Below are 27,514 nucleotides of genomic sequence, written 5' to 3'. Positions count from 1 at the left end.
AGGCGCGTCGGGGGGTTCCAACCTCAGGTGGGATTCCATTGGCTGAGCCAGCACAGAGTAAGGAGCCCTGATTGGCTGAGAGGCCTGAGGCGACAGATTCCGGAAAGGGGAAGAGCAGCCAACATGGCGGCGGAGCGCGGTGCGGGCCAGCAACAGTCGCAGGAGATGATGGAGGGTGAGCGTCTCCGTGGGGCGGCGGTCCAAGGGCCCAGCGGGCGGGTGGGCAGCAGTCCACGCCGGCCCTGCCTGAGAAAAACGGACCGTCCCGCCTCTGGCCGTGGCCTGGGCCCCGCCGCGCGTCCTGACAGCTGCCAGCCGGTTCCGCGGGGCAGGGGCGGCCCGGGACCCCTGCAGCCGTCAGGAAGGCGCGGGCGGCCGGGAGGTGCCGGACCCACGGCCGGCGCGGGGGGAGAGCGGCGGCGCAGGCGGGCGGATGGGGACTGACGACGCGGGGGTTCGGCAGCCCCGGCGTCCACCTGCTGGCGGGAGCCTCTCACCGAACCTCTGAGCCTGGCCCGTGGGGTCGGTTCCCTGGGCAGCTCCCGAGGAAAGTGAGGCGCAGGGCGGCGTGGGAGCTGCCCGAGTCGGCTCAGGGGTGAACGTGGTGGAGGCGGAGAACAAGGACCCGAGAGACTGAGTTAGGAAGAGGGGGTGCCTGATTTCAAAGCTATTATAGTTCCAAGAAGACTAAATTCAACTCTTTGGTTTCGTGGGGAACAATCGCATGCGTGTTGTGTGTGCATATAGTTGTACCCACACAGCCGTTGGAGAGTCAGTCGTGTCTTGCGAGCGCTTATATGCTTTGGCTCCGCTGGTTTGGAGGCGGGAGCGGGAATGAGGTCAGCTCCAGAAGAGCAGCTACTGTCTTATGTGTGAGCTGCTAGGTAAGAGGGAAGGGAGGCCGGGTGCGAAGGAAGAGCTGGCCTGTTTGGAGTGATGGCCGCCCCACCAAAGCCAACTCTGAGCTGGACCTTGAAAGAGAACTACAAATCACCAGGTTGGGGAAAGATCAAAGATCATTTCAGGAGAGAGAAAGACAAAGGCAAAGGGCTGTGAGAAGAATGTGGTCTGTTTGGGAGAAAATTTGACCAAGAATAACAGTCCTGTTGGAGGAGGGTGGCAAGAGACGGTCATGGAGGACCTTGGTGAAGGGTCTTAGATCCTTTTAAGCCAGGAAGTGCCTCTCCTTCCCGCTTTCCTGGACTCCCCTCCTCCCAATCTACTCCTTCCTTTTCACCTGTTCCCATGTCTTGGTAAGTGGAAAATACAAAACCTAGGTGATTCTCTCTCCCACTCCCACTCATTCAAGTTATCCACGAGTTCTGATGCCTCTATATCCTTAATGTCTCTAAGTTCTCACTTCCTCTTCCGTTCCCACTGCCATTGTCCCCAGTATCCCAGAGTCACCGTATATTCTGATCTGCTGTCCCATGCTCCAGACCCCCTGCTGCCTTCAGGACAGAGCCCCAGATTCCACCGTGGCTGCCCTTCATTAGCTAGGTCCCTGCGGCTCTGGTCTCAGCCACACCACCCCGTCACCCAGTAGAACGTGCTCTCCCTTAGCCATGACCACAGAGTGCCCTGGGCCTGGTAATACCTAACTTACTTAATGTCGACTGCATGTCACGCACATGCTGACTGCTTTTGTACCTTTCCTACTTTAGCCCTGACAGCGCGTCTGGTAAATGAGTCCTATACTAGCCTCCTTCTACAGATGAGGAGAGTGAGACTTGGAAAAAAAGAAAAGAACCTGCCAACACTGTGTCTCTAGGGGCAAGTTGAAATCTCACCAGGAGCCAGAAACATTCCAGAAACTTGGAGTCAAAGATCAGATTTGGATTTTAGAATCAAATCAGATTCTCTGGCAATGCAGAGACCAGTCAGGAGGCTAGGCGGTTGCCAGGGTGGCGAAAAAGGGATGGGTTTGGAGGTTTGGGAGGTAGGTCTCGTAAGGACTTGGTTTTATCCAGCAGTCCTTTCCTGGGTGCTGTTTTTCTAGGCCCAGGAGGAGATACAAAGAAGAAGTAGAACTTCCTGTCCTCACAGAGCACACCCCTTTGTGGATAAGCCACAGTCAGGAAAGAAAATGCTTTCAGGGGGCGCCTGGGTGGCTTAGTTGGTTAAGCGTCTGACTTTCGCTTAGGTCATGATCTCGTGGTTCGTGGGTTCGAGCCCTGCGTCGGGCTCTGTGCTGACTGCCAGCTCAGAACCTGGAGCCTATTTCGGAGTCTGTGTCTCCCACTCTCTCTGACCCTCCCCTGCTCACTCTGTCTCTCTCTCCTAGCAATAAATAAAAATATTTAAAAAAAAAAAAAAAAAGCTTTCAGTACGGTTGATAGCTCCTAGGAATTTATTAGTGTTTCAGCTCTTTGAGACTTCCAAGAGAGGTCATGGAAAATGTTAGGAAAAAGAAAAATTATTTGACAGTCTTTCCAAAGAATTTTTATCAGTCTGCCATATTTAGTCATTCAAATAAATATTCAATAAATAGCCTTATTTATTAATTCAAAAAATATTTATTTACCAGCCTTTCAAAGCTTTTGGCTAGTATCACTGTGTGCTGGTGTTTGGCATCAGTGACGTTTATGTGGGGCATTTGGCACTATTGGCTGTCTTCTCCTTTTTCATTACAGCCCCCCCCCTCCCGCCCACAGTCTGATTTGAGTTAGTCTTGATTTCTTTCAGAACGTGGGCCTGTGACTGGGCTGGTTTTCTTGGCCAAATGGATAGTGGAGCGTGGATGAAGGTATGTGGTGGGAGGGTCACACGGTCCCCTCTATACAGATGTCCAGGCCGAAAGTGAGCCGCACAGGAGGTACTTCACTGTGTCACCATCAGTACGTTCAATCACAGATGACCCAGGGCCTTCAGAACACATAGTAATTCTTCAGTTTTCTTGAGGGCAGGAATAGTATGTTACTCATCTTCGTAGCCACGTGTCCTCCCTGCTCTGCCCTCCCCCACGCGAGTTGTCCCCACTCTGTACACCGCAGGCGGCACCCGAACATGGGAGACACTCAAATGTTTGTTGAACTGAATTCAACAAACATTTCTGAATGAAGTCTCTTTGACCTACAACCGGATGTCAGTCTGTTCTGTGTTCTTCAGGAAGTCACATAAAGTGCTGTGAATTCTTACTGATGTGTGCATTCAGTTGACAGGCGAGTGGAATCTGAAGAGTCTGGTGATGAAGAAGGGAAGAGGCCGAGCGGCGGCATAGTGGCAGACCTCAGCGAGCAGAGCCTGAAGGATGGGGAGGAGCAAGGGGAAGAGGACCCAGAAGGTACCAGGCCGAGTTAAGAGCCTTAAACTCACTTAGGGGGGAGGGGAGGGCGCGGCCGCGTTGCACACCACCCGCCCAACCCCACCCCACGGTGGGTGTTGGAGAGGCGAGGGCGCCAGGAGGACTGCTGTGCGAGAGGGGGTTCGTTTGGCGAGCTCTGGACCTGCTGATGCAGCGCCGGAGGCCCTCTGGGGACTGGTGGCCGCGTGCCCTGGGAGCCGTGCACCCTCGGCGGCCCTCGCTCGGCGAGCTGACGCGTGCACGGCACCTGCAGGCAGGACGCGGCTCTGGAATCCCACTGAAGGCAAACACGACCACTACTAATACTGGTAGTAGCGTGGCGTCAGGGACAGAACCAGAAAATTGCTTTATTAACCATATATTCAGAAAGCGAGATTTGAAGTAAACAACTTGGCTGATGATGCTTTTGTTTCCTATCGTAGTAACGTAAACTAATTCCAGAATAGTGCTCTTAAGATTTTTGAGAAGTCATAGGGTCCTGCTCCACCGTACTTAACAGGCCCAAGGGTTGACTTCTAAATACCTAGATGTTTGGAAAGGTGTTTTGTGTGGAAACTATCTCCATAGCCTTATTGTTTTAGTGGTTAACAACAACATTAATTTAAAAATGAGAAAAGTATATTCTCAGTCCATAATGGCAGTTTTTCACCCTACCAACCATGATCTTTGGTTAGAAAATAGGTTTACATGAAAAAGAAGTGAGACAGAGCATATAAGCGACAGAAAGATGTCCAAGATACATTTATTAGGTGAGAACAGCAAATTTCAAAACCGTATGTATGTTAAAGTTTTACGTTAAAAATATTAGTAACGTGTAAGTTTTATCATACTTAAGAGAGAACACACATCACAGCTGCTGTTGGGGCCTCCGGCCAGCAGGTGTGAGAGGCTCTTGTACTTTCTGCAGTTTCTAGATTTGTGTATAATCTGTGGGCTTCTGAGGTGGTAATCGTCATGTACCACCCCTGTGCTTAAGGGAAAAAAAAAACACATTTATAAGAAAACAAAACTAATTTTTAAAATAACATTGTGCTCTGTGCCGGTGAAGATGGTTGGTAACTATGGCAACCTAGTTTTAAGGCAAAGGGAGATTACTGTGAAAGTATCAACCACATTTACTTTGGAAGGCCGGAGTCGATATTCTGGAAGTGATGTGGGTGGAATAAGTACACGGGGATGACAGATTCTCATCCTTTCGTTGCTGTCTCAGCTGAGTCACAGACGACCAAGCGAGTGGAGGCGTCGTCTGCTGTCGAGTCTGAGCACCTGGCGCTCACGGAGGGCCAGAGAGCCGGCGGGGCCCTGTGTCGGGGCCGCTCCCCCTGGGTGCGGAGCGCCCGCCCCCTGTGGCCCGCCCTAGAGGAGCTGGACTTGAGCCCGGCTTGTCCAAACCAGCGTCCCTTCCTCCGGCCTGCTGGCTGATTAGAAACGCTCTGGGAATATGCGTTTTTATAAGTCCGTAAGAGAAACCAGGACTCACTCCCACCTGTATTTACTTAAGTGCTAAGTTCAAATAAAACAAATCCAAACGTATCAACCGTTACTTTCACTTGTTTTCCGTTCCTAGCTTTTTTTTTTTTTTTTTTTTTTTTTTTTTTAAAGATCAATACTTGATACGTTCGGGAAAACATTCTAGGCTGGCGGCTGTTTCAGAGGCCAAGCTGATGTTTTGAGGGGTCTGCCCTATGTGCTGGATGGACAGACAGAAGTACTTACCACTGTGCGAACGCCTGTCCAGAGGAGAGCCCGGCCCGCTTTGAACCCTCAGGCCCTGCTCCATTGTCTGCATCCGCCCTGGACACTCACGGTGCCCTGCCTCAGACACTGGGTGGTCCAGACACCTGCCTTTGTTGCAGCTTCCTGAGTCCATGGACACTGGACTCAGCTGCCTTGGGCTGAGGGGTAGTTTGGGTATCTCTCTTGGTTTTGCCCAACTCCTTTTACTTCATTCCTAGGTTGGTTGATGTCCTCTAAGATTATAGCAGACGACTCTAGGTCCGCTTGCCCGTCTGCTGCTGTCTTTGCTCACATTCTGCTCCGCCACTCCCTGCGCTGAAGCGACGCGCACCATCTCCCCCAGCAAGCGGGCTCGGCCCGTGGAGGACACCGTGAGGCTCCGCTTTGTCCTGCCCTCGGAGCACACCGCTGCCTTGACCGGGGTGTCCACGCGGGCTGTGGCCTACGACCTGTACGGAGCCCGTGATGCTACAGGACCTCCTATGGAGAAAGCCCTTGTAGAAGTGCTCTACCTTCTGGGGGCCTCGGAAGAGTAGCTCCCCATTCTGGCTTGGCCATGAACACTTCACAGATGAGCTGGCATCAGGGGTGAAGATTACAGAGGCATTAACTTCGGCAAAGAGAAATTCAAAGTCAAAAAGGGTGATCAGATTACACAGCTCATTTGTAAACGGATGTTTTATCCAGACATAGAGGAAGTTCGGGCTTTGGATGACTCTGAAAGGGATTCAGGACATTTGAGTCCCACAGTCTGGGAGGAATTAAAATTTATGCCAAGATTAGAAAATGAAAAGACTTTTTTTTAAAAGAGTTTTCGCTAAAAGTGAAAAAGAAAAATCAGTAAGTGAGAAGCCATAGTGAGCGCCATGTTTTTGACCTGGCCATTGTCGGTTGGTGTGGAACAGGCGCAGTTAGAAACTGGAACTCGACCAGTGCTGACTCCGGTCAGTCCCCAACGTGTGACGCGCGCCTCTCTGCTGCCTCCAGTTGAGGGCCCGGAGTGAGCCACAGACAGGCCTCCGGTCCTCAGTCCTTGGGCGGCCTGGGGGTACGGCCGTGAGCTGAGCCAGCGCAGAGGTGACCCGGAGGCTGGAGGCAGCGGCAGGAGCCCCGGGAGAGCGGCGGCCCCAGGCTCCCGCGGAAGTGTCGCGAGCCCGGCGGCCCGGTGTCTTCAACCAGAACTTGCAAGAGCAGAAAGGGACATTAGAGAAACGTTCTCCAATCACAATATATGACCTTATATAAGGTCCTAATACAAGCAGACCCAGGGGGAGAAGTCGTAAGGCTGTTGGTGGAATCAAAGAAAGACGGTTACTTTTTTAAAGCGTCAAAGCCTTTCGGACACGGGTGCTTCCATCGGTTCAGAGGAAATGAGGAAAGGAGAGCTGCTGGATGGGGGCTGTGAGCCCGCGGTCCGAGGGCTTCTTGCCGCGCTCCTCCAGCGCCGGGCGGGCCGGGGGCCTCTGAAGGGCAGCCCGGCCCCCTGCCTCCCACGGGGACAGCGTGTCCACCTCGTTCCGGGCTCTCCAGTCCGACTGCCGAGCTGTGCTCTGTTGTCTTTTCCTCTTTGCAGAGACAAGTGTTTAGAGATACCAGGCCACTTTCCAAAGCAATAAAAGGCACATCCTAGAACATCTGACGTGCCCAGCACAAGCCATTCAGATGGTCTGATGTGCTGCCAGAGACGAGACAGGAAAGGTCAGGGGAGAGCAGGCTGCTGCCAGCAGTGTGGCTCCGGGCAGTTCGGACTCCAGTCCTTCCCTGGGAAGTTCACTGGCACAGATGGGATTTTGGAGACTTTTGCCAGTCAGCAAATTCAGGAGAGTCCAAATGCTTGAACGGTGACTGATACAGAACAGGGCGCGAAGCCCGCCATGCCACCCACGGCCTCCGCGTGTTGCCTGTTGGCTTCTCCTCGCACTGATTCAGCTCTGCGAGCTGGGCAGCCTGTGTTCCAGCTCACTTACGCTCGGGCTCTGAATGGGCTTTTTTTCTTATTTTTTCAGAAGGACAAGAGCTGCCCGTGGATATGGAAACCATTAGCCTGGACAGAGATGCAGAGGTAATGCCACCTGCTGGAGCCAGCCTCGGGGCATGGTGACAGACCGCTCTGACCATCAGGGTATCTTTTATGGAGGTGCCAGATTAGTAAGTGATTATTCTAGGCGAGGTCGTCTGAGCCCCGTCATTGGGTCAGATTCCTTCTGTCCTTGTTTTTAATACCAATGACTGAAATCCTTTTTCTGTGTAATCAGAGGGTTGGGCGGCCCATGAAACACCCTTGGCTCCTAAATGCCCCCAGTGGGTCAGGTGATGACGTTGTAAATGGTGAGGGTCCTGGCCATCCCGGAGCATCAACAGCTCAGCGTGCGGGAGACCAGCAGGGAGGGCAGCCTGCCGGCCGCAGTCAACAGCTCCCAGGGCTGCGGGGTGAGAGAGGGGCTTTACTGCTGCTCAGTGGCACGTCAGACTGCCGAGGACCGTCATGAAGCACACCTCTGTGTCTCCTCCGTGTTGCTGGGGCCTGTCCGCCACAGGCTGGCCGGCGCTTCCCCTCCGGCCCCTCCTATCCCAGGACGCGGCGCTTCTCTGCAGCTGAGCTGGATTCCTTCTTCGTTTCAGGACGTTGATCTGAACCACTACCGCATTGGGAAAATCGAGGGGTTTGCGGTGCTGAAGAAAGTAAAGGTACGTCCTTTGTCTCCTGGGGACACAGGCACGTCCCTTACTGAGGCTCGGTTCTGCAGAAAGTGCTCGCCTCTGTCCAGAGCTGCCATCAGCACTGGTACGCCAAGCGTGACCGGGTTGACAGAGGCCGCCGGGCTCTTCCCAACACCAGGTGGTGCCCGGGACGGGCACACCCCAGCCTGTGTCGTCTCCACTCATTTCAGATAAATGTGTTCAAATTCGAGCCCACCCGGCGTTGGCTGTGCCGGGAATCACACACCCCGTCCGTGGCCAACGCCCCCTCAGTGAGGAGGTGCGCTCTGTGTGGGGCCTGCCTCTAGCCTCCCTTTGGGTGTCTCCTCTCCGGGGTGGGCACGTTTCTGGAAAACAACAGGAAAATGAAAACTGCATCCTGTGTCCCGTGGAAGATTTGTCCTATAACACAGCTGGTACTTTGTCGTGGCCTCCCCGCTGCCTATGTCACCTGTCCTTTTTCATCCCTCAGAGTCTCTGCCTCCGTCAAAATTTAATTAAATGCATTGAAAATCTGGAGGAGTTACAGAGTCTCCGAGAGCTGGATCTTTATGACAACCAGATCAAGAAGATTGAGAACCTGGAGGCGCTGACGCAGTTGGAGTGAGTCATGAGGCCAGGGCCCTGCTGAGGGGCCTGTCCAGTCTCCCCAGAACCGACCCGGGCCCTGCTCTCGGTCCTGGAGGGCCCCCTCTGCCTCAGGGTCCTGCCCAGCGCCCGGCTCCATGGGTGGCATCGGCTTGCCCACAGTCCCAGCCTGCAAGTTAACCCTTCAACTGCAGACTCCAGGCTGGTCCGTTCAGGGGCTCGCAGGACTCCTGCTGTGGGGGCGCCTGGAGAGGCGGGTGGGCCGCCAGGGTGGGGCCCGGCCCACTGGGCGGGGGCAGCGCCTCTAGGTTGGTTACATTCGGAGCTTCCCCCACTTGTGATCTTTAAAAATATAAATGTTTTGTTTGTTCCAGGATTCTAGACATTTCTTTTAATCTGCTGAGGAACATTGAAGGAGTCGACAAGCTGACACGACTGAAGAAGCTCTTCTTGGTTAACAACAAAATCAGTAAAATCGAGAACATCAGCAGCTTGCACCAGCTGCAGATGCTGGAGCTGGGGTCCAACCGCATCCGGGTAGGTGTGGGCGCCGCGGGTCGGTGGCCTCTGCGACTGGTGGTGACAGGCTCGAGATATGTGTTGGTTGTGGGTTTCATGTGGTATGATTTTCTTTTCCAGTAAAAATCTGCTAACCGCAGGTCAGTATCCATAAGAACACGTGCTCACGCCACTCAGCCTGGCCCTTCCTCTGCAAATCTTTCATCCAGGTCCCGCCTAAACCTTGGCAAAGCGTCCCAGTGACAGTCTGCACGAGGTGAACGGGTCAGCCCTGAACACTTTGCTTTTGAGTGGCCGAGGCTGTGTTCTTCAGTGGTGGGTCTGTCTGAGAGGACAGTGTCCCGGGCCCTGGGCCCCGCAGAGTGGTGGCTTGCAGGGGCCATGGGAGGCACGTTGCAGCTTGGGGTGCTTGGCTGGCCCGTCCTCCCTGGACAGCCGTGTACCACCGGGACACGCCCCACCCCAGCCTTACATCGAGCCGTTTCCCGGGCTCTGACCTCTGGGAGCACCAGGAAGGAGGTGCTTTGGGAAAATGGTCCGGTGCCTCCCGACTCATAGGTGCTGGGCACCCCCGCCGGGGGAGCCACAGATGAGCTCACAGAAGGACTGACCTGGGGGAGGGGCACTGCCAGCAGAGAGGGGGAGGGTCACCAGAATGTGATGAGGGTATCTGCTAGCCAGAAGACCCCTCAGTGCCCACCCGACATCCCAGCAAAGCCATGCTACCAAGCCCAGGGCTTCCCTGGCCTCGCTGAGCGACTAAGAGCCAGTGTTTCCTAGCACTTCTTCCCCTGCCCCTGTGTCGGGTGTAGCCCCCTGCCTGGCTCTGTGTCTACGGCACACCGCAGTCCGTCCCGCTCGGCCCTGGAGAGCTGGGCATGATGCAAACCAATGAGGGCCTCTTGTGACGGTGCTAGAGGGACATCAGCACCACATTTGAAACTAACGCCTGGCCCAGACATCAGCACTTTTTATCGAGCGTCTCTTTGTAGAATGTTTGGAGGGGGAACGGTAGCCCCTCACTAACCCGTGTAGGCAATAACAGGTAAGGACCCGTCCCCCTGGACCCTCCCCCTCACAGACACCACCTTAAGCCCCACCAGGTCCCGCCACGATGTGCAGGGTAGGATGCACTCTGCACCCGATGCTTGTTCAGTGTCTATGGAGAAAGCTGGTGGTGAACTCAGGGAAGAGCAGGGACCTGAGGGGGAGGGAAGCCGATCCCGTCCGTCAGCGTTTGCTAGACGCCTGCTCTCCACAGGGCACTGGAATTCACAGCGAATGGAGGGGCATAACATGCTGGAAGGGTGGCGGGTTGTGGAAACTGAGGCAGGGACAGAAAGCCATGGAATGGAGGCGCCTGATCCCAGGAATCCTGGGTGGCATCCCAAGGTCAGAGCTGCTTCTGGGGAGTTTGGGGGCAGACCTAGGGTCTTAAAACGTGTCATAACAAACCCTACATGGGGTCAGCATGTCAACTTAACTTTAGCACCGAGAGGGACTTGAGAAATGTCCTCTGTGGTTTTTAAACTGTGTCCCCTGACCTCGAGCCCTGAGGGTTGGGGGTGAGCCCAGGGGACGAGGCCTTGGACTAGCCACCTTTGCTGTTCTCACACTGAACGTTCAAGCGCGACTTCATTGGGAGTTTCCCAAGTGGATAAGTGACTTCCCACATCCCAGGGCTCAAGTCCAGATAGCTGTATCTCCTCGCTGGCACCTTTCCTCTCCAGTCCCGCTGGGCAGCCACACAGTGCTGACTGCCTCTCTGTCTCTTTCACAGGCGATTGAAAATATTGACACGTTAACCAGCCTGGAGAGTCTGTTTTTGGGGAAGAACAAGATCACTAAACTCCAGAACCTGGACGCACTGACCAACCTGACGGTCCTCAGTATGCAGGTACTGACCCCCTGTCCCCCCACCTGGCCAAGCCCCGGCCGGGACACGGCTGCTCGACAGCCTGCACGTTTGTCTCCCACGGTGTCCAGGATCGACCCCACCTTTACCACCAGTGAGCAAGTGGAATGTTAGGTTTCAGAGACTCAGGTGTATGTGTGTGTTGTATGTACACACTCCTGAAATCTCCATCCCTGGGGGTCTCCAGCAAGGGCCTTCTTGAGAAGGTTGTGCGTGCTCTGAAGCCTCCTGACACGGTGGGCTCAGTTCCTTCCGCGCCCGCGCAGAGCGCACAACCCCAGGTCGGGGACTGTCAGGCAGGCCCAGGTTGGGGCTGCCTCTTCTGCTGGAAGCAAACGAGTGGAACCAGACCCTCGAGGTGAAGTGCGGGGCGGTGTGCTGGCTGTGGCGGGTCCCCAAACTGCTTGGGCCTTTTGTAAAGTAGACATTCTGCAGACTCTTAAAAAAAGAGGGCCTCATACTTTAATCTGAGTTACAGCATGTTTTGAAAGAAGAAGTGATTTGTTTTACCACATTCAGCGTATTTAACATTTTTGGGTTACTGAGTTAACAAAGGTAGACCTTCAGGCACACCTAAAAAAGTGAAGCCCTCGCCTAAAAGCTTCCAGCCCCAGCCCTCATTCTAGCCAGTGCAGCAGCCTTGAAATTCTGATCTCTTTCTCCACGTAAGTCCCTGCCCACTCCGCTTGAAACGATAGGGCTCCTCATGGGGAGAGGCCTCCTTTCCCAAAAGCCGTTCTGTTTCGTGCCCTCTGCGCTTCTGATAGTTGCTGTCTCTCCCTGTCGCAGAGCAACCGGCTGACCAAGATGGAAGGTCTGCAGAGCCTGGTGAACCTTCGAGAGCTGTACCTGAGCCACAACGGCATCGAGGTCATCGAGGGCCTGGAGAACAACGTAAGGCATCCTCTGGTCCAGGGCGGCGTGGGCGTGGGGGCGGGGCAGAAGACTCCTTGCCTCGGGGGGTTCGTGCTAGAGACCTTCCCAGGTCTGAAAACAGGGCTCCGTCTTCCCGCTAACATGTGCACGAAACACCCGCCATTCTCCCTGTCCCCCTGAGGGAGCGCTGGGCGGTGCTCTGTGCCGTGCACACCGTACCGTCACCAGCAGCACCACAGCCACTCGGGAAGAGTTTTGGAGCAGACCCTGCGTGTTCCTCGGTGCCCGGTGCTGCAGAGGGCTGCCAGGTGTCGGCCACCGCCCCTCCTCCCCATCCTGGCCGCTGCCCTTCTGGGCAGCAGCTTTCCAGCCCGCAGGGGTCACAGGGCCCCCAGGGCCCCCAGGGCCCCCAGGTCTCAGCTGTTCTGAACTGAGTTCCTGTGTGTTCCGCCTCCCTGCTTCTCACCAGCCCTCCTGAGGCTGGGGAGAGCCTGCCTCTCCCACGGACGCCCATTCTCACCCAGCACGGGACAGCCTTACACGTGCTGAGCCGGTGGGGGGTGGGCAGCGCAGGCCCCATCCTTCTCAGCTGCCCGCGGGTGAGCCTGCTATTCCTCAGGGCGATATTCAAGACAAATAAAACATTTTTTCTCGTTCAGTTTTACTGGGCTTTTTTTTTTCTGTTTTGTTCATTTCCAGCAAAGGCAACCGCATAGGGCACTTTTGTGTGAACACAGCGTGTCAGTCTAGTCGAGGCTCCTTTGGCCTCAGCCCTGGGCCTGGTCACTGTTAGTCACGTTTTAGAGGGAAAACCACGTACTGAATTTTTTTTTGCCAAACTCCTGACAAGGGAGAATTGGCCTCTGGTAAGTTAAGTTGCCTTCCTCTGCCTGGCAGTCAAATAAAGCGTTTGCCAACCTGACGTGTCAACTGGCTGCGCGCTCGGCAGTGCCCGGTGGTAGCCGGAGGCTCCGCTCCGCGAGGCGGGACTGCGCGCAGAGACTGTGGGGTCAGAGCAGGCGGGCTGTGCCCGAGGGCCGGCCGGCCTGAGGGGCCCGTGCCCGGGGGGAGCTGGGGGTCTCCCCGACTCCCAGCTCTCCCTGGGGTGGGGGACGGGTGTGCCTGCAGGCCCCCAGGCAAGCGGGAGAGAAGCCGGAGCTTAGAATTTTACCCGCAGGAGTGCGCTGTGGTCTGGGGTCAACTCCAGATGGTTCTTGGGCCTCTGAAACAAAACAGAAAGAAAAAAAAAACCCAGTTGTGGCTTTTTGAAGGTAATTATCTAATTAGAATATTTATCATGGTCCAGTGACAGTCTGCTCGGGCTTGTTCAGTTGGAGATCAAATACTCATCTGTGTTTTCTCTCTATGTGGAAGTTATTTTTGTTGCGGGAAATAAGGAATTAAGTGTATGTTTTCCCAAACGGCGACCCCCCGTCCCAGCACCGCAGACGACACCGTCCCAGTGTGCAGGCGCTCCTGGCGACCTCGCATCCTCCTTGCTAGCACTGTGACTGCGGCGCTGTGCTCGCTCCCGCCCTGCCTGCTTCCTCTTTTTACTTTTTGCTTGAGTAGTTCTCAGTGGTTTCCTTTTGGATGAATTTTCAAAACACCGTCCCGCTCCCCAGAAGAAACAAGGCAGCGCTGCACACGTGACTGAGTCCCTGCGCCAGTGCTGCCCACCAGGAGACCCCAGCGCCGCGCCCTCAGACGGGGCCATCGCCCTGCCGCCCGTCTCCCTGTGCACCCCCGATGACGCCGAGCACTGCGTGTCAGGATGGGCCCAGAGGGCTGGAGACCGCCGCCGTGGAGGACCCACCCTCTTCTGCCGAGTTCTCCCAAGTCCCCATTTGCTGCGGACCCCCAGCTGCCCCCAGTCCCACAGGCAGAGCCGCCGGGCACACTGCAGTCGTGCAGCAGTCCACACACACGACAGGCCCGACACCAGCTCCTCAGAGGAGCTGCTCATCTGCTTGCACGTGACACGGCGCGGCACCGTGTGGCTTCCTGGAGACTGACTGTCTGGCCAGTGCTCTTCCTGGGTGACGTGCGTGGAAGATGGGCAGCAGACACTCGAGGAACCCGAGACCGGGGCTGAGCGCTTCTGAGTCAGCACCGCGACTGGCTGGCGGCTGTGTGTGTGTGCGTGGATTTCTTTTTATTTTACAAAGACAATTTTTAATCTTCCTTTAAAACTTGGGAGGACCTGGACTCAGCATCCTGGGAATGCAGTAGAAAACGTAAGAAGGAATCTGCAGTGAGAAATGGGCAGACAAGAAGCGAATGGACTTCTTTGGGAGGCTATCAACCAGCTTCTACATGTTTCCCTTTTCATTTTAGAAAAATTTGCCGTTTGGTTTAATTCAACCAGCAAGCAGTGTGCGCTTTAACAGACCTCATTTTTACTACGGTGTTAATTTAGTTCTGTTAAATCTTGAAACTCTGAACGTTAAAAAAATACTACTGAGGCTTAGCTCATAGGTATTAGGCAAACCGTACGTGCTGCACATTCTCAGGAGAGGACGCGGTGGGGCACATGCTAAAGCAGATGTTGTCTGTGCATGGAGGCGCCCAGTGTGCCCTGGACGCTGTCCTCGGTAGGGCCTGGTGCCCGCTGTCCTCTCTTCTATCAGCTGTGAGCTCCAGGCCGGCGCCAGACCCGCTGCCCCTCAGCACCCGGGCTTCCCTCCCCTTTCCTCCTGGCGGCCCCTTCCCAGAAGGACATCCTCCATGAGTGTGGGCCGGGGCTGCAGTGCCCCCACTGCTTGTACCCAGGTGGCATCCTACCCTGGGTAAGCCCGCAGGCTCCTCATCCCTAATTGAAAACAAAAATACTAATCTGCAGATTGTTTTTGATGTATCGCACGTGTCCTCACCAGAAAAATAAACGTTGCTACAACGGTTACCCCTTCTTCAGGGCCCACTCCCAGAGCCCCAGGCCCCTCAGTGTCTAGGAAGGGCTCACTCTGCTCTTCCCAGGACCACGCATCTCACTGGGGGCACGGGTCCTGGTCCCCAGAGACCTGGGAGCCCGGGGCTGAGACCCTCAGATGCCAGTGATAACGGGGACTCCGTGAGGTGGTTGCGAGGGTTCTGTCCGAGCGGAATGGATGGATCCCGTTAGCCTGCTCCTGCTGGGGGGGGGGGCGGGGGGTGAGTGCAGCGCCCAGACCCGTGTGTGGGGTCACACGATCATCATTGAACAATCTTGTTTCCTTATTTTAGAACAAACTCACGATGTTGGACATTGCGTCAAATAGAATCAAAAAGATTGAAAACATCAGCCATCTGACAGAGCTGCAGGAATTCTGGGTGAGTGCCGGGCGCGCCGGGGCCGGCGGAGCGGGGAGGGCACGGGGGCGCCGGCACAGTGTGCCCTCGGCCGCGAGCGGCAGCGCCGTCCAGCAGCGGGATCGCGGGCCGTGCCGGCATCGGCGGTTCCCAGACTCTGGGGATTGCGGACCCCAGGAGGACATGACGGGCCGGGTCTGTAGTGTGAGAGCTGCCTTGACCGAACGCTTTCCAGGCCCGGCCGGGAGCCGGCGCGGCTCAGCGCAGGGGACGCAGGGGACACCCGAAGGGTCTCTGCACTCGGTCCCCTGGGCTCTGCCTCGTGCTTTCTGAGGTGTCCGGGTGTGGCCTGGGGTGCAGGGCCCCAGAGCCGGTAGGAAGGAGTGAGGAGGTGCAGGGTGTAAGGAGTCCTAGCTTCTCGACTCCTCTAAAGGCCTTGCACTTGCACGACAGTCACCCAGCCGAGGGCCTCGGTGTTGGGACCCTGTGGGCGTGCTCTCCTGACGGGCGTGCACTGCCTGTCCCCGGGCTGGTGGCCCCTGCAGGGGTCGGGGCACGCGTTTCACCCTGAGGTCCTTGGAAGCGAGTGCTGTGCTGGGTGCGCCCAGCCTGACCGGCCTCGTGCAGAGTCTGAGGCCTGCCTCCCTTCCGGGGCCGTGCTGCCAACCCTGCTTCTGCCATCTTGAAAGCTCACCCAAGACTCCCCAGAACAGGGGCGCCTCGGTGGCTTAGTCGGTTGAGCGTCCGACTTTCGCTTAGGTCATGATCTCGCGGTTCGTGGGTTCGAGCCCCGCATCGGGCTCTGTGCTGACTGCCAGCTCGGAGCCTGGAGCCTGTTTCAGAGTCTGTGACTCCCTCTCTCTCTGACCCTCCCTTGCTCATGCTGTCTCTCTCTCTCTCTCCTAGAAATAAATAAAACATTAAAAAAATTAAAAAAAAAAAAAAAAGACTCCCCAGAATACAGGGAGCCTGCTGTGGAAATGACCTTCGCCCCTTCCTAACCACACTGGGGCTCGGGTCACATCAGGTTGTGGTGCCAGAGCAAATCGGGAGGTCAGAACCAGAGTAGAAAGATGGAAAAGGGGTGTCAGGCTGGGGGCACCAGCAAGCCACTATGAGCTTGGGGGTTCTAGTGTGCAGCCGCCCTCCCCCCGCCCCCGAAGGGAGTTGTGTGTATACAGCCGCCCCCCCTCGAAGGAAGGTGTGTGTGCAGCCGCCCTCCCCAAGGAAGGTGTGTGTGCAGCTACCTCCCCGAAGGAAGATGTGTGCAGCTGCCGCCCCCGCTTGAAGGAAGGTGTGTGTGCAGCTACCCGCCCCACCCCCACCCCCTAAAGGAAGGTGCGGCTGCCAATAGACTGGTTAGGGCAGAGCAAAGGAGTTTGGCTCTGGAGAGGCCGGGGAACCACGCAGAGAAACCACAGAGAAACAGAATGAGTCCAGTGGCAGAGGACCTGGTGACAGGGAAAGGGCTCCTGGCAGAAAATTTCAGGAGACGTTTGGGAGACCGGCGGATCCTGAAGCAGGGTTTCTGAAACGTGTGATGCCTTCTGCGTGCCTTGCCAAGGGACAAGAGCTTGGGGTGCCGAGACCACAGGTAGGGGCCAGCTGGGCGCCCCGGCCATCGGGAGGGCAGGCAGGCAGGCTTGCACGCTGGAAGCGGGACAGCTCCCTGCCCTGTAACACACAAAACAGACGAAGACGGTCCGATGAGGCCAAGCCTGCGGTGCTTGATGGCGTCCAGATTGCTTCCTCTTCTGATCTGCTGGCGCAGCAACCCTGTGAAGCAGGCCGTGTCACGCCGTTTCACTGCTGAGGGATTGTGTTCCAGGAAGGGAGGTTGCAAACCCGTAGCTCTCAGACTCTCCTGTGCTCATGTCACATGCAGGGTGTGCTTAGCTATTAGCTGGTCTCGGAGAGAGAAGTAGGGAGCCAGGCTTAATAAATTTTTAATCACCCAAATTCTGTTGGTTGATGTTCTGTATGTCCTGCCAGTTACTGAGAGGATGTGGAATATCCCTGCCACAACTGCGGGTTTGCTTTCTTCTGTCAGTTAGCCAGCTTTTGCTCCTTGTAGTTTGAAGGTTTTTATTGGTTGCATACATGTTTAGGATTGTAAATGTCTTCTTGAAGCATCGTCTTTTCGTCACATGGAATGTCCCATTTCCTCACTGCCCTCTCTGTGCTAACCTGGCCCTGTGTCTTTCCTCTGTTACCGTTTCCATGGGCGTCTTCCTCACACATCTGTTTCTTCAACCTGTGTCTTCATAGTAAGTAAAATATCTCTCTCGTTGGCAGCACATAGGTTTTGCTTTTTTATCCAGTCTGACCATCTCTGCCTTTTAATAAAGTGAGGTGTTTACTGTACTTATGTTTAACACAGTTACATTTACCTGCATTTTGTGCAGTGGTTGGGTTTAAGTCCTGCCATCTTCCTGTTTGTTTTTTACTTGTCCCATATGTTCTTTGTTCCTTTTTCTCTTCTCCTGCCTTCTTTTTGGGTTCGAAAAACAACATTTTTTTGTAGTCTATTTTATTTTCACTGTTGGCATATTTGCTTATATCTGTACGCTTTTTCAGTGATTATTCGAGGAATCACAAAATAGATTTTTAACTTATCACAGCCTGCCTTCAAATAATGTTAGGTAACGTCACAAACGATGTAAGTCCCTTACGCGTGCGCTTACGGTCCTCTCCAGCAGCTGACGCCGCTCTGTGTTTTACTTCCTGTAGGTTATAAACCCCTTGACATGTTGCCGTATCAGTTATCTTCTAAGGAAATTTAATAACAAAATCCGCTTATTTTACCATTTCTGACATGTTTTAATTCTTTTTTGTGGTTTCCATTGTGGCATTTCCCTTCCACCTGAAGAATGGTAGTAATTTTTTATTGTGTGGCCTGCTGTAAACTGATTGTTTCGGCTCTGATTTGTCTGGAAAAGTCTCTTTAGTTTGCTTTCATTTTTGAAGGATGGTATTACAGATACACAATTCTACTTTGTACTTTGCCAGTTTTGGGCGGTTTCTCCTACAGCACTTCGTACGTGTTCCGTTGTGCCCGGCCTGCACTGTTCCTGATGAGATTGTCGGTCATTCTCATCCTTGCTCCCTTGTGTGATGTGTCTCTCTCCCTCCAGCAGTTTTTTTTTTTAATAATTTTTTTAATGTTTATTGTTTTCTGAGAGAGAGACAGACAGAACATGAGACAGAGCAGAGGAGGGGCAGAGAGAGAGAGAGACAGAATCTGAAGCAGCTCCAGGCTCTGAGCTGTCAGCACAGAGCCCGACGCGGGGCTCGAACCCACGAACCGTGAGATCATGACCTGAGCCGAAGTCGGACGCTCAACCCACTGAGCCCCCAGGCGCCCCCATCTCCTTCCAGCTGCTTTTCTGTGTTCTCCTGTCACTTTTATTTCTTGCAACTTGAACGTAATGTGCTGTTGAGCTTTTGGGATCTGTGAGTTTATAGTTATCAAAATCAAATGCAGCAAACTTCTGAAAATAATTGCCTTCCCCTGCGTGAGCTCTGGCCTCGCCCAGCTCACTGCTTCTGGCGGCTCGTGGCTTCTGGGCTTTGGCCAGTCCTGTAGTTTCATGCCACCGTCCACACTCAGTTGTCAGTCCAAGATTCAAGGGGACACCGGGTGCCCTTCCGGAGCTTTTTCCCACACAGCTCGCCCCCTCCAGAAACCCAGCTGCCTCTGCCTCCCCAAACCAGGTTCACTGGCTCCACTCAGTGTGGCCTCCAGACTCTGCTTGGGCTCCCCCTGGGGTCCACAGAGCACCTCCAGGCAGAAGGCCACACTGTTCCCTGTCCCGCCTTCTGGTTTACGACAAAAAAGGCGAGTCCGGCTCCATCCTCCCCTCACTTGAGGTGGGAGTCCCGTTACTTTACGTGGTTTCTCACCTTTCTCTCTCACTCTCCCACCGCACAGGAGCTTCACGGGGCAGTGGGGTCTCTCTGTTTGGCTCGCTCCTGCCTCCCCAGCCCCTAGAGGAAGCTTGGTTAGCTGGGTGGAGGCCAGCTGTGCAGGCGTGGGAGCTGAGGGTCGCTGTACTAAAAACGACTCCTAGGGGGCGCCTTGTGAAAACTGGGGTGGGGGCAGAGTGTGAACAGGCATGTCGCAGAGTAAGACGTGACAACTGCTTGTAGACACACAAAACATTTCCTATTTCTTAATTTTTAGAATACACTGTAGCAGCGAGATGTGGTGTTTTGGTGGTCAGGGTGACAAAGGCTTTGCAAGAATGAGGTCTGTGCTGTGGCGAGAGCTCTCTTGGGCGCTGGAGGGACTGTGCTCGACACACGTGTTCTTTTTTTTTTTTTTTTAATATTTTTTATTTATTTTTGAGAGAGAGAGAGGGCGTGAGCAGGGGAGAGTCAGAAAGAGAGGGAGACACAGAATCGGAAGCAGCTCCAGGCTCCGAGCTGTCAGCACAGAGCCTGATGCGGGGCTCGAACCCATAAACCGTGGGTCATGACCTGAGCCGAAGCCAGATGTTTAACCGACCGAGCCCCCAGGCGCCCCTCCCTCGACACACGTGTTCTGCAGGGCTTTCAGAGCCTTGGAACTTTCATGTCTAAGACCTAACAACACGATATGAAACTCAGAGATTATGTACAAAGATACATAAGTATCAAGATTTGGTGTTTTTTTAATTACAGTGGAAATAGCTCTGTTATATTTTCTAATGATAAAAGTATGTTTGCTACAAAAAAGAATAAGATTACAAAGAAGACAAATCTGTCTTTTCCTTGGTTTTCTGTGTTTAGTGTCACTTTAGAAAAGGTTATAAACCCAAAATTTATAAAAACAATTATCCAGATTTTCTTCTGAAACTTTAAATTTGTATTATTCGTACGTTTTCTCCAACTCAGGGAATAATAAGTAAATTATGATATAGCCACATGGTGAAATATTATGCTACTATAAAGCAAGGGTTTCAAATGACATTTGTGAAGGGGACTTAGTTACAGGAGAATGCTCACCATGTTGATGGAAAAGAGGAATGTGCCAAGTAAGTGGGGGCAGGTCCGGCATGGGGGGGGGGGGCGGGATAGGGGCGTGTACATAGACGCACACAGAGCGAGGCCAGGGAGCCGCGCACAGGGGCGAGGAGCTCCGCTCTCCGGGTCACACGCATACAGCGGTTTCCTCCTTCTCCCTCCTCTTTGGTTCCTCTGAGTTCTCCATAGTGAGCATGTGTGTCTCTCACAACTGGAAACCAAAGCGTGGAGAAGTACGTTCGAAGAGCAGCCGAGCTGAGCCTATGCCAGCGCCTGCCGTGACGCCGCCGGCTCGCAGAGACGGAGACAGAACGAAACACTAACGATCGTCTTCCTTCTGTGGCGAGACCGTGCGGGGTTCTTCCCTTTTTCCTTTCCGCCTTCGCTGTATCCCCCACTCCGCGGCAGTGAGCACTTCCGTCCTGGGCAGGAGAGGAGAAGGGAGCGTACCTCGCGTGTGCTCGCCCACAGAGGCCCAGCGACCGAGCCCACCGGAGCCGACCAGGCAGGTCGCAGCGGGGTGAGGGGGGAAGTGAAGAGAAACGTCAACGGTGAAGCAGCAGAAACTGGTCACCGGCTGGGGGAGAGGCGACGGTCACGGGCGGGGAGACGTGTGGGCCAAGCTAGGAGGCAGCCGTCGAGCTGGCGCTCTCTCGATAGCACCCCCCCTTCACCGGATGCCCCTGGCTCCCAGCAGCTGGTGTGGACGAGCCCAGATACGTAGCGTGCTGCACAGAAGAAGCTGGTGCGTGCATGTGTAACACGTGTGAACGAGAGCATGTGCCTGTCTCCCTCCTTTCTGCAGAGAGAAGCCCCAGGAGCGTTGACCTGGGTAAACGGCCGCCCGTGGGGCCCGAGGGGACGGTGGAGGGGGTAGCAACAGACCACGTCTTCTCTGAACACATCTGTGTGCAGAGTTTTGGTTTTTGAAAATGCTTTGCACATTTTTTAAAAACATTTTTAATTTACGATTCCAAGTGGACTGAAACAAATGACTCAATATTTCAAAACTAAAATAACCACACAGAGGACGGTGATACAGGAAACAATGCTCTGAGCAGATGGCCTTTGGGAGCAGAGTCCTCAGCACGGAAAAACTAAAGGATCTTGAATGTCTCTTGGTAGTTTTATTAGTAATGATATTGGTGTCAGAATTTTGAAGCTATTTTGAACATGTCACAGGATAGGAAGTATACTGATGTGAGTAGGACCCTCCCTAGCGCTTCCCTGTAACACGAGACAGTAGGCGCAAATACAGTCAGACGAGCGTGGCCTGTCGTGTTGGACTTGGATCTGGGGCCAGGTGTGGGCGCGGAGGAAGGGCCGTCAGTCTTACTGTCTGGGCACAAACAGCCATGAGCACGGGCACACGTAGGGAGCAGCTGTTTCTAGACCGTGGGCTCGGGGTGAGCGCCGTGTCCACACTCCGGCCCTTGGCCGAGGGTGCTCGCCCCGCACATGTGGGCCCAGACACAGGGCCGCTGTTTCCCTGAGCAAAGGAAGCAGAAATCGGAGCTCGGGCACCTGGGGCTGACAGGGCAGGCTCGCAGCGGGCGATGGCCGCACAGAGACTGCCTGAGAAATCAGCCTGAGGGTCCCTCAGCCGAAGGAGCCGCAGGGGGGCAGCGGGCCTGGCGGAGGCAGCTGAGGACGCCAGGCCGGGCGCAGGGGCCCCACGCCCCAGAAGGCGCATCGCGGCCCGGCACAGCCCCACGTCGGGGGAGATGAAGCGCCTTCCCGGAGTCTGCGACCGGGCCGGCTCGGGACCAGGAGGCCCCGCCCGAACACCGCTTTCTAGAGGAGGACGGGGCCCCCACAGCAGCCAGCGTGCAGAGGGAGGCAGGGAAGTGCGGCCCAGAGTCTCCACCACGGGAGGCGGTCGGTCGGTAACGTGTGCCCACGTGTGACCCCTGCCCACGAGTGTGCGTGGGCCTTGCTGACTCCCTTCCAGCGGAACACAGCAGAGGCCACAGGAGCTCACCCCCGTGCTCGGGCTGCGAAGAGGCTGCCCTCGGCCCTGGGGCTCCTTCTTGCTCTCCCTCTTGAACCCCGACCTGAATATGAAGTGACAGACACCCCTTCTGACGCCAGCGCCGCACAAGGCACACATCCCCTTTCTTTTTTTTTTTTTTTTTTTAAATGTTTTATTTATTTCTAGGAGAGAGAGAGAGAGACAGCATGAGCAGGGGAGGGTCAGAGAGAGAGGGAGACACANATTTGAAAGCAAAAGTCCCTCTAGGCTTATATACAGTAATGATAAAATTCCTGAGCTTTATTGTCTTTTCATCTGCTGGCAACACATAGGAAATGCTATTTCGAGTGAGGAGTGGCCAGCTCCAGCCGAGGTAGAAGCTCGGGCTGGGGAATCTTGCTGTTCTCATCCATTCTCTGCTACTGGCTTGCTGTGTGGTCCTGATAAGTTACAGATGGCGCCTTACTCATAACAGACTTGCCTTGTCCAGCAGCTGTAGGTAACAATGGCTGCTCAGCCGACATTACCATTACAGGATTGCTGTGAAATTGAAATGAGATATAGGGCACAGAAGTGCTTTGAATAGTCAAAAGCACTCTACAAATATAAAATAGGAGACCAAAACATCTGATACTCCTCAGAAGGCTTCTTGCAATGAAAGACTGATTTTCGGGGGAAAAACTCACCACTAAATGCCTTGAAGCAACTAACTCATCTTGTTGGCTTAACATTATCATCAGATAAAAAATAATTGTGTAACAGTAATTTATACACATCATTTCAGGAGTATATCTCTGAGGTATATCCCATCTGTCTTGGGAGTGGTAAGCACTCTGTTAACCCAACCGTTAATTGGAATAATAATAAGAGAGAACATTTGTGTGCTTACCACATGCCAGGTACTATTCTGAGCCTTTTACATTTATTACTTAACTCTTTTTATAAAAAATATTTTTATTTATTTCTAGGAGAGAGAGAGAGAGAGAGTGAGAGAGCGTGAGCAGGGGAGGGCCAGAGAGAGAGGGAGATACAGAATCTGAAACAGGCTCCAGGCTCTGAGCTGGCAGTCAGCACAGAGCCCGACGTGGGGCTCGAACCCATGAACCGCGAGATCATGACCTAAGCGAAAGCCAGACGCTTAACCGACTAAGCCACCCAGGCGCCCCATACGTCCCCTTTCTTGAAACGACCTACAGATGGGCAAAAGTAAGCGGCTGTGACAGCGTCCGGTTATTTACAAAACGTGCCTTGAGAATTCTTCCACGTCTCTGTTTTTAAGATGTCACTGAGTTTGGGAGACATTAAATGTAAATCTTCTATATAAATATCAGACACAAAAAAACATTATAATGGGAAATACATCCTGTGAAGTTTGGGTCTTAAAGACCACGAGCAGCCTGCTGGGAAAGTGTCGAATGGGAATCTTCTAAAGCAGGATTCCAGCCATGGATTCAGGCCGTGTTCATCATTGGACGCTGAAATCAGCGAAGAGCCAGGCGTCTGCCGTGTGTCACCCTACATAGAATTTGCTCATTGCAGAGGGCGACTGCGCTCCCAGCGTCATCCACGTGAGCAGACTGGCCGTCCCTGACGGTGGTGTGTCCCCCATGTGACCCGTCTGTAGAGCGTCTTTGGCAGAAATGCTCATTCTGCTCTAACCAAGCGTTCGGGCCTGACTCTGAGTTTACAGGAATCACAGGCTAAAGGAACATGCCAGGTGATGCCGAAAGGGAGCCACTGGGTGCATCCAAGTGAGGGACATTCCACAGGAAAGTTAGCTGGGTTTCTTCACAGTCCATTTCATTTGGCAGGAAAAAAAAACTGTGAGTAGGAGGTGGGAAACGTTCTAGGTCAAGAGACCAAAAATCGTACCTTCCGGGGAGATATTCTCTAAGAAGGATCACGCCCGCTCTGCCCCTTTCTGCCCCGTTGTAAAGAACACAGTGCGAAGCAGGAGGCGCAGTGCGTGTAACATCTTTGCCCGGCCTGGGGCTCAGGAGCCTCTGAAATGTGTATGAAACAGTACAAGTGAGTGGTTTTGCACTCCATTTGGGAGACACATGAGGGTAAGACTCTAAGAGTTACCAGTATCGAAGGCCTCGTCTACAGTGTTCTGTTGGTGAGGAGTAAAATTTCCAGTTCCGCGCTGACGGGACCCTGGAGGAGCTGCCGCGGCGGGCCGGACGCTGGGGTCAGCGTGACGCTGGGGTCTGGACTTCATGAAGACAGTCTCCCCCGCACACTGGCGGCGTGTCGGTGTCCGCGGGCGCTGCGGCGTGCGGTGGGCAGGGGACAGTACCCGTGTATTTTGAAAACGAAGAGGACCCGGGCACACAGTGCCGCGGCTGGCTACCCGCCCCCAGGCACAGCAGCACGCCCTGAGCCCGTCAGCCTCCCTCCCCAAGCTCCCCTTCCTCCACTTTGTTCGACAGCCGTAAATATGGACTCCAGCCTCCCAGTTCTTCGGGCCAAAGATCTCTAATCTTCCTTTGTTTCTCCTTTTCTCTCACACATCACACGTAAGCCAACGTCTCCCCTCCCCTTCTGCCCAGAACCCAGCCTCTCTGCACCTCTGCTGTCAGATGCCACAAGCCACCGTCATCCCTGAGCAGCAGCAGCGCCGCGCCCTGATGTGCAGTGCTCTCCACTCGAGAGTGACCCGCTTAAAGTCCACAGCCCTCCCAGGGCCACCATCTCGCTTAGGCGTGAAAGTCAGAGTCCCACCAAGTCCCCATGGCCACCCCATGTCGTGTCGCTGCCGAACCCCAGCTCCCAGACAGAGCCTGGGACGTGGGAGGTTCTCCCGCATTCCCCCAGATGCCGCGCCGCTGTGTGAGTGTTTCAGACCCGAAGGCAAGCCAGTGCCCCACAATTCCATGCAGACTAAGGTGTGCTCAGCATGGAGCACTTGAACCCCCACTCTGCCAGCGCTCCGGCCGGGGGGCCGCAGGCGGGTCCCTGGACCGGCTCTGCCTCCCTCCCATTGCACGTGTGGCCAGCTCGTGCTACCGCCTCTGTGCGGAGGTGAAAGTGGCCACGCTGTCCCCTCCGCCCACCCCGGCTCCCCCTGCTGCAGGTTCCTGTCCTTCGGGAGGAGCGCCCCTGCTCTCTGCCTGTGTGTGCAGAGGCCGCAGGGCGTGCTTGGAACTGGGGGCTCAGACTAGCAGGCCCTGCGGCTGGTGTGGCACCCCCTTGTTGCTGATGCCTACGCCCCTTGTTTAAACTTCACCGGGGGCGCCGCTGGCTCAGTCGGTGCAGCCTGCAACCCAATCTTGGGGTCACGAGCTTGAGCCCCACGTGGGCTGTAGAGATTAAATAAAAATATAACTAAAGTTCCTGCCATCCAGGATGCTGATGAGCAGTGACCTGCTGGAGCCCGTCTGCCCTGCTTGTCAGAGCCCACGCTCTGGGACGTGGCGTGGGAAGCGTGAAGTCGGCCACAGAAACTGGCAGACACGACCAGTCAGGGCTTCGCGATTTCTCTTGGAGCTGGGTGCTGGGCCTGCCTGCGGGGTGCGCCCCTTCTGAGCCCTCTCCTCCACGTCCCCTGGGGGGAAGCTCACTTCTCTGAGCCTCCTGTCTCGCCCCCCACAGAGGGGCCACCACCATCCACAGGACAGGTGTGGACCGAGCGTCGTAAGCACATGCTGTGACGGGCACTCTAAACCCAGAGGCCTGCATGCCCCGTCTGGACAGTGGCTTAAAGAATTCTTCCCGGCTCTGGCGGGTCCCGCCCCGGTGGGCCGCAGCAGGGTCAGGAGGGTGAACTCTAACCTGCTTTGAGCCTGTAACTCAGACTTCCGGGGCCCTCGTCCAGGGCCATATCCTGGGGCCATCGCGCCGGCCCCGCGAGATGAGCAGTGGCGGGGCATTTACATCACAGACCCCAGCGAGGGGCGTCCCAGCGGGACACGCCAGAGGCAGCTTCGGGGACAGATGACGTTTAGTCAGCGTGACCCCGGCCCTGCTGACCGTGTTACGGGCCGAGCGCGCCGTCAGCGTGGGGAGGACGGCTGAGTGGAAACCCAGCCTACTGTGGCCCGTCGCCGAGGGGGGGCTGTCCGCGCTGCTGCCTTGGCCCCTTCTCCACTGATCTTAACTTGGATTAGCGCCGGGCGCCGGGGGCCCAGTCCGTTAAGTGCCCGGCTTCGGCTCAGGTCACGATCTCACGGTTCGTGGGTTCGAGCCCCACGTCGGGCTCTGTGCTGGCAGCTCAGAGCCTGGAGCCTGTTTCCGATTCTATGTCTCCCTCTCTCTGACCCTCCCCTGCTCACGCTGTCTCTCTCTGTCTCAAAAATAAATAAACATTTAAAAAATTTTTTAAAAAACCTTGGAACAGCCCGTTGTGACGTGGCCCCGGTTGTGGGCGTGCACGAGAGCGGTCCCCGTGGGACGCTGCTGGCGGGTGGCCAGGAGGTGCGGGGTGGTGACGGCGTTCCGTGAGGCGCCGCGGAAGGCGTGCTGCCGCGTCACACCGTCCCGAGTGGCCTCGTGCCCAGATGGGGGGGCCCTTCCATCCTGCAGGCGCTCTAACGCGTGTGTGCGTGTCCTCCAGATGAACGACAATCTCCTCGAGAGCTGGAGCGACCTGGACGAGCTGAAGGCGGCCAAGGGCCTGGAGACGGTGTACCTGGAGCGCAACCCGCTGCAGAAGGACCCGCAGTACAGGCGGAAGATCATGCTGGCCCTGCCCACCGTGCGGCAGATCGACGCCACCTTCGTCCGCTTCTGAGGCCAGCCGGCCGCTCGCCCGGCCCCTCTCTTCACAAGAACTTCCCAGCCACGGTTCTGCCCGCCTCTTGCTCCTCAAGCCGTCACTCTGAGCAGTCACAACCCAATGGCAATAAAAAGGCACTGAGTGATAAGCGCCGCGTGTGACGCCCGCGCCGCTCTGGGCCGCCGTTGCCGCCGCCGCCGCCGCGGCGTTCTGGTGGTCGTCCCACCGTGGTGTCCCCGCCACGCCCGTCTCCGCCTTCCTGTCGGGGGTCTCGGCCCTCCTGAGAGGGGTGGGCCGGGGGTGTGAGGGCCGTGCCCCGGGTGGGGGCGCTTGCGGCCGCCTGGCTGCCCAGAGCTGTTTGGTCTTATAGACCAGCTGCTGCCGGCCTCTTTCTAATTGCATGTATTTAAAAACCAGAACCGTGGGCACAGGATGGCCCCACCCTGCGCGCTGCGCCCATCGAGGCTCCCTGACGGCGCCCCCGCTGACCGCGGCACGGGCCGCCCCACCTCGGCTCTCAGGGGCCGGGCCGCTGGAGGAGACGCCTCCCAAGCGCACGGCTGCCCAGGTCGCTGGCCGTGCGAACCCGCCTGAGTCTCTGTGCAAGACCTTCTCCAAAGAGCCCACCTCCTGGCAGCTGCCGACGTCGCTGCCCGGCCTTTCACCATCGTGTGGGCCTGTTTCTTAGAAAATTTCCGTGGACGGTCACCCAGGGTCTCTCCGGGGCCTCAGATTTCCCTTCTGCAGAAAGAACACTGCAGGAGTCACGGTCACCAGGGTCCCTTCTCCAAGGTTCTAGAGCTGCCCTGTCCAGTGTGGGGGCCACTCACCGCACGTGTGGCTGCTTCAGTTCAAACTAAAATTTGTTAAAGTGAAATAAAAAGTCAGTCCCTC

General features: G+C 55.4%; 1 protein-coding gene and 1 pseudogene across 3 annotated transcripts; both read left to right on the top strand.

The window, feature by feature from the left end:
* The first annotated feature begins 43 nt into the window (after nucleotides 1-43).
* Nucleotides 44-27,514, top strand: PPP1R7 (protein phosphatase 1 regulatory subunit 7). Of its 3 annotated transcripts, none has more exons than XM_039228596.1 (10): nucleotides 44-175; nucleotides 3,155-3,295; nucleotides 7,048-7,103; nucleotides 7,664-7,729; nucleotides 8,214-8,344; nucleotides 8,704-8,866; nucleotides 10,629-10,745; nucleotides 11,553-11,657; nucleotides 14,862-14,948; nucleotides 26,459-27,514. In XM_039228596.1, the coding sequence occupies exons 1-10, from the start codon at nucleotides 124-126 to the stop codon at nucleotides 26,633-26,635; spliced, it is 1,095 nt and encodes a 364-aa protein (XP_039084527.1). In that variant the 5' UTR covers nucleotides 44-123; the 3' UTR covers nucleotides 26,636-27,514. The 3 variants fall into 3 exon arrangements, with proteins under 3 accessions (XP_039084527.1, XP_039084528.1, XP_039084530.1); XM_039228597.1 differs by having other exon boundaries at nucleotides 69-175; nucleotides 3,155-3,283; XM_039228599.1 differs by lacking the exon at nucleotides 44-175 and adding an exon at nucleotides 2,689-2,746 and having other exon boundaries at nucleotides 3,155-3,283.
* On the top strand, nucleotides 4,481-5,853 carry LOC120229476 (annotated as a pseudogene).

The sequence above is a fragment of the Hyaena hyaena genome, unplaced genomic scaffold (genome assembly GCF_003009895.1).
Source record: "Hyaena hyaena isolate Hyena2069 unplaced genomic scaffold, ASM300989v1 scaffold_31, whole genome shotgun sequence".
Taxonomy (NCBI): Eukaryota; Metazoa; Chordata; class Mammalia; order Carnivora; family Hyaenidae; genus Hyaena; species Hyaena hyaena.
Note: the sequence above shows the minus strand (reverse complement) of the source record. Positions and strands in the feature narration are given on the sequence as shown.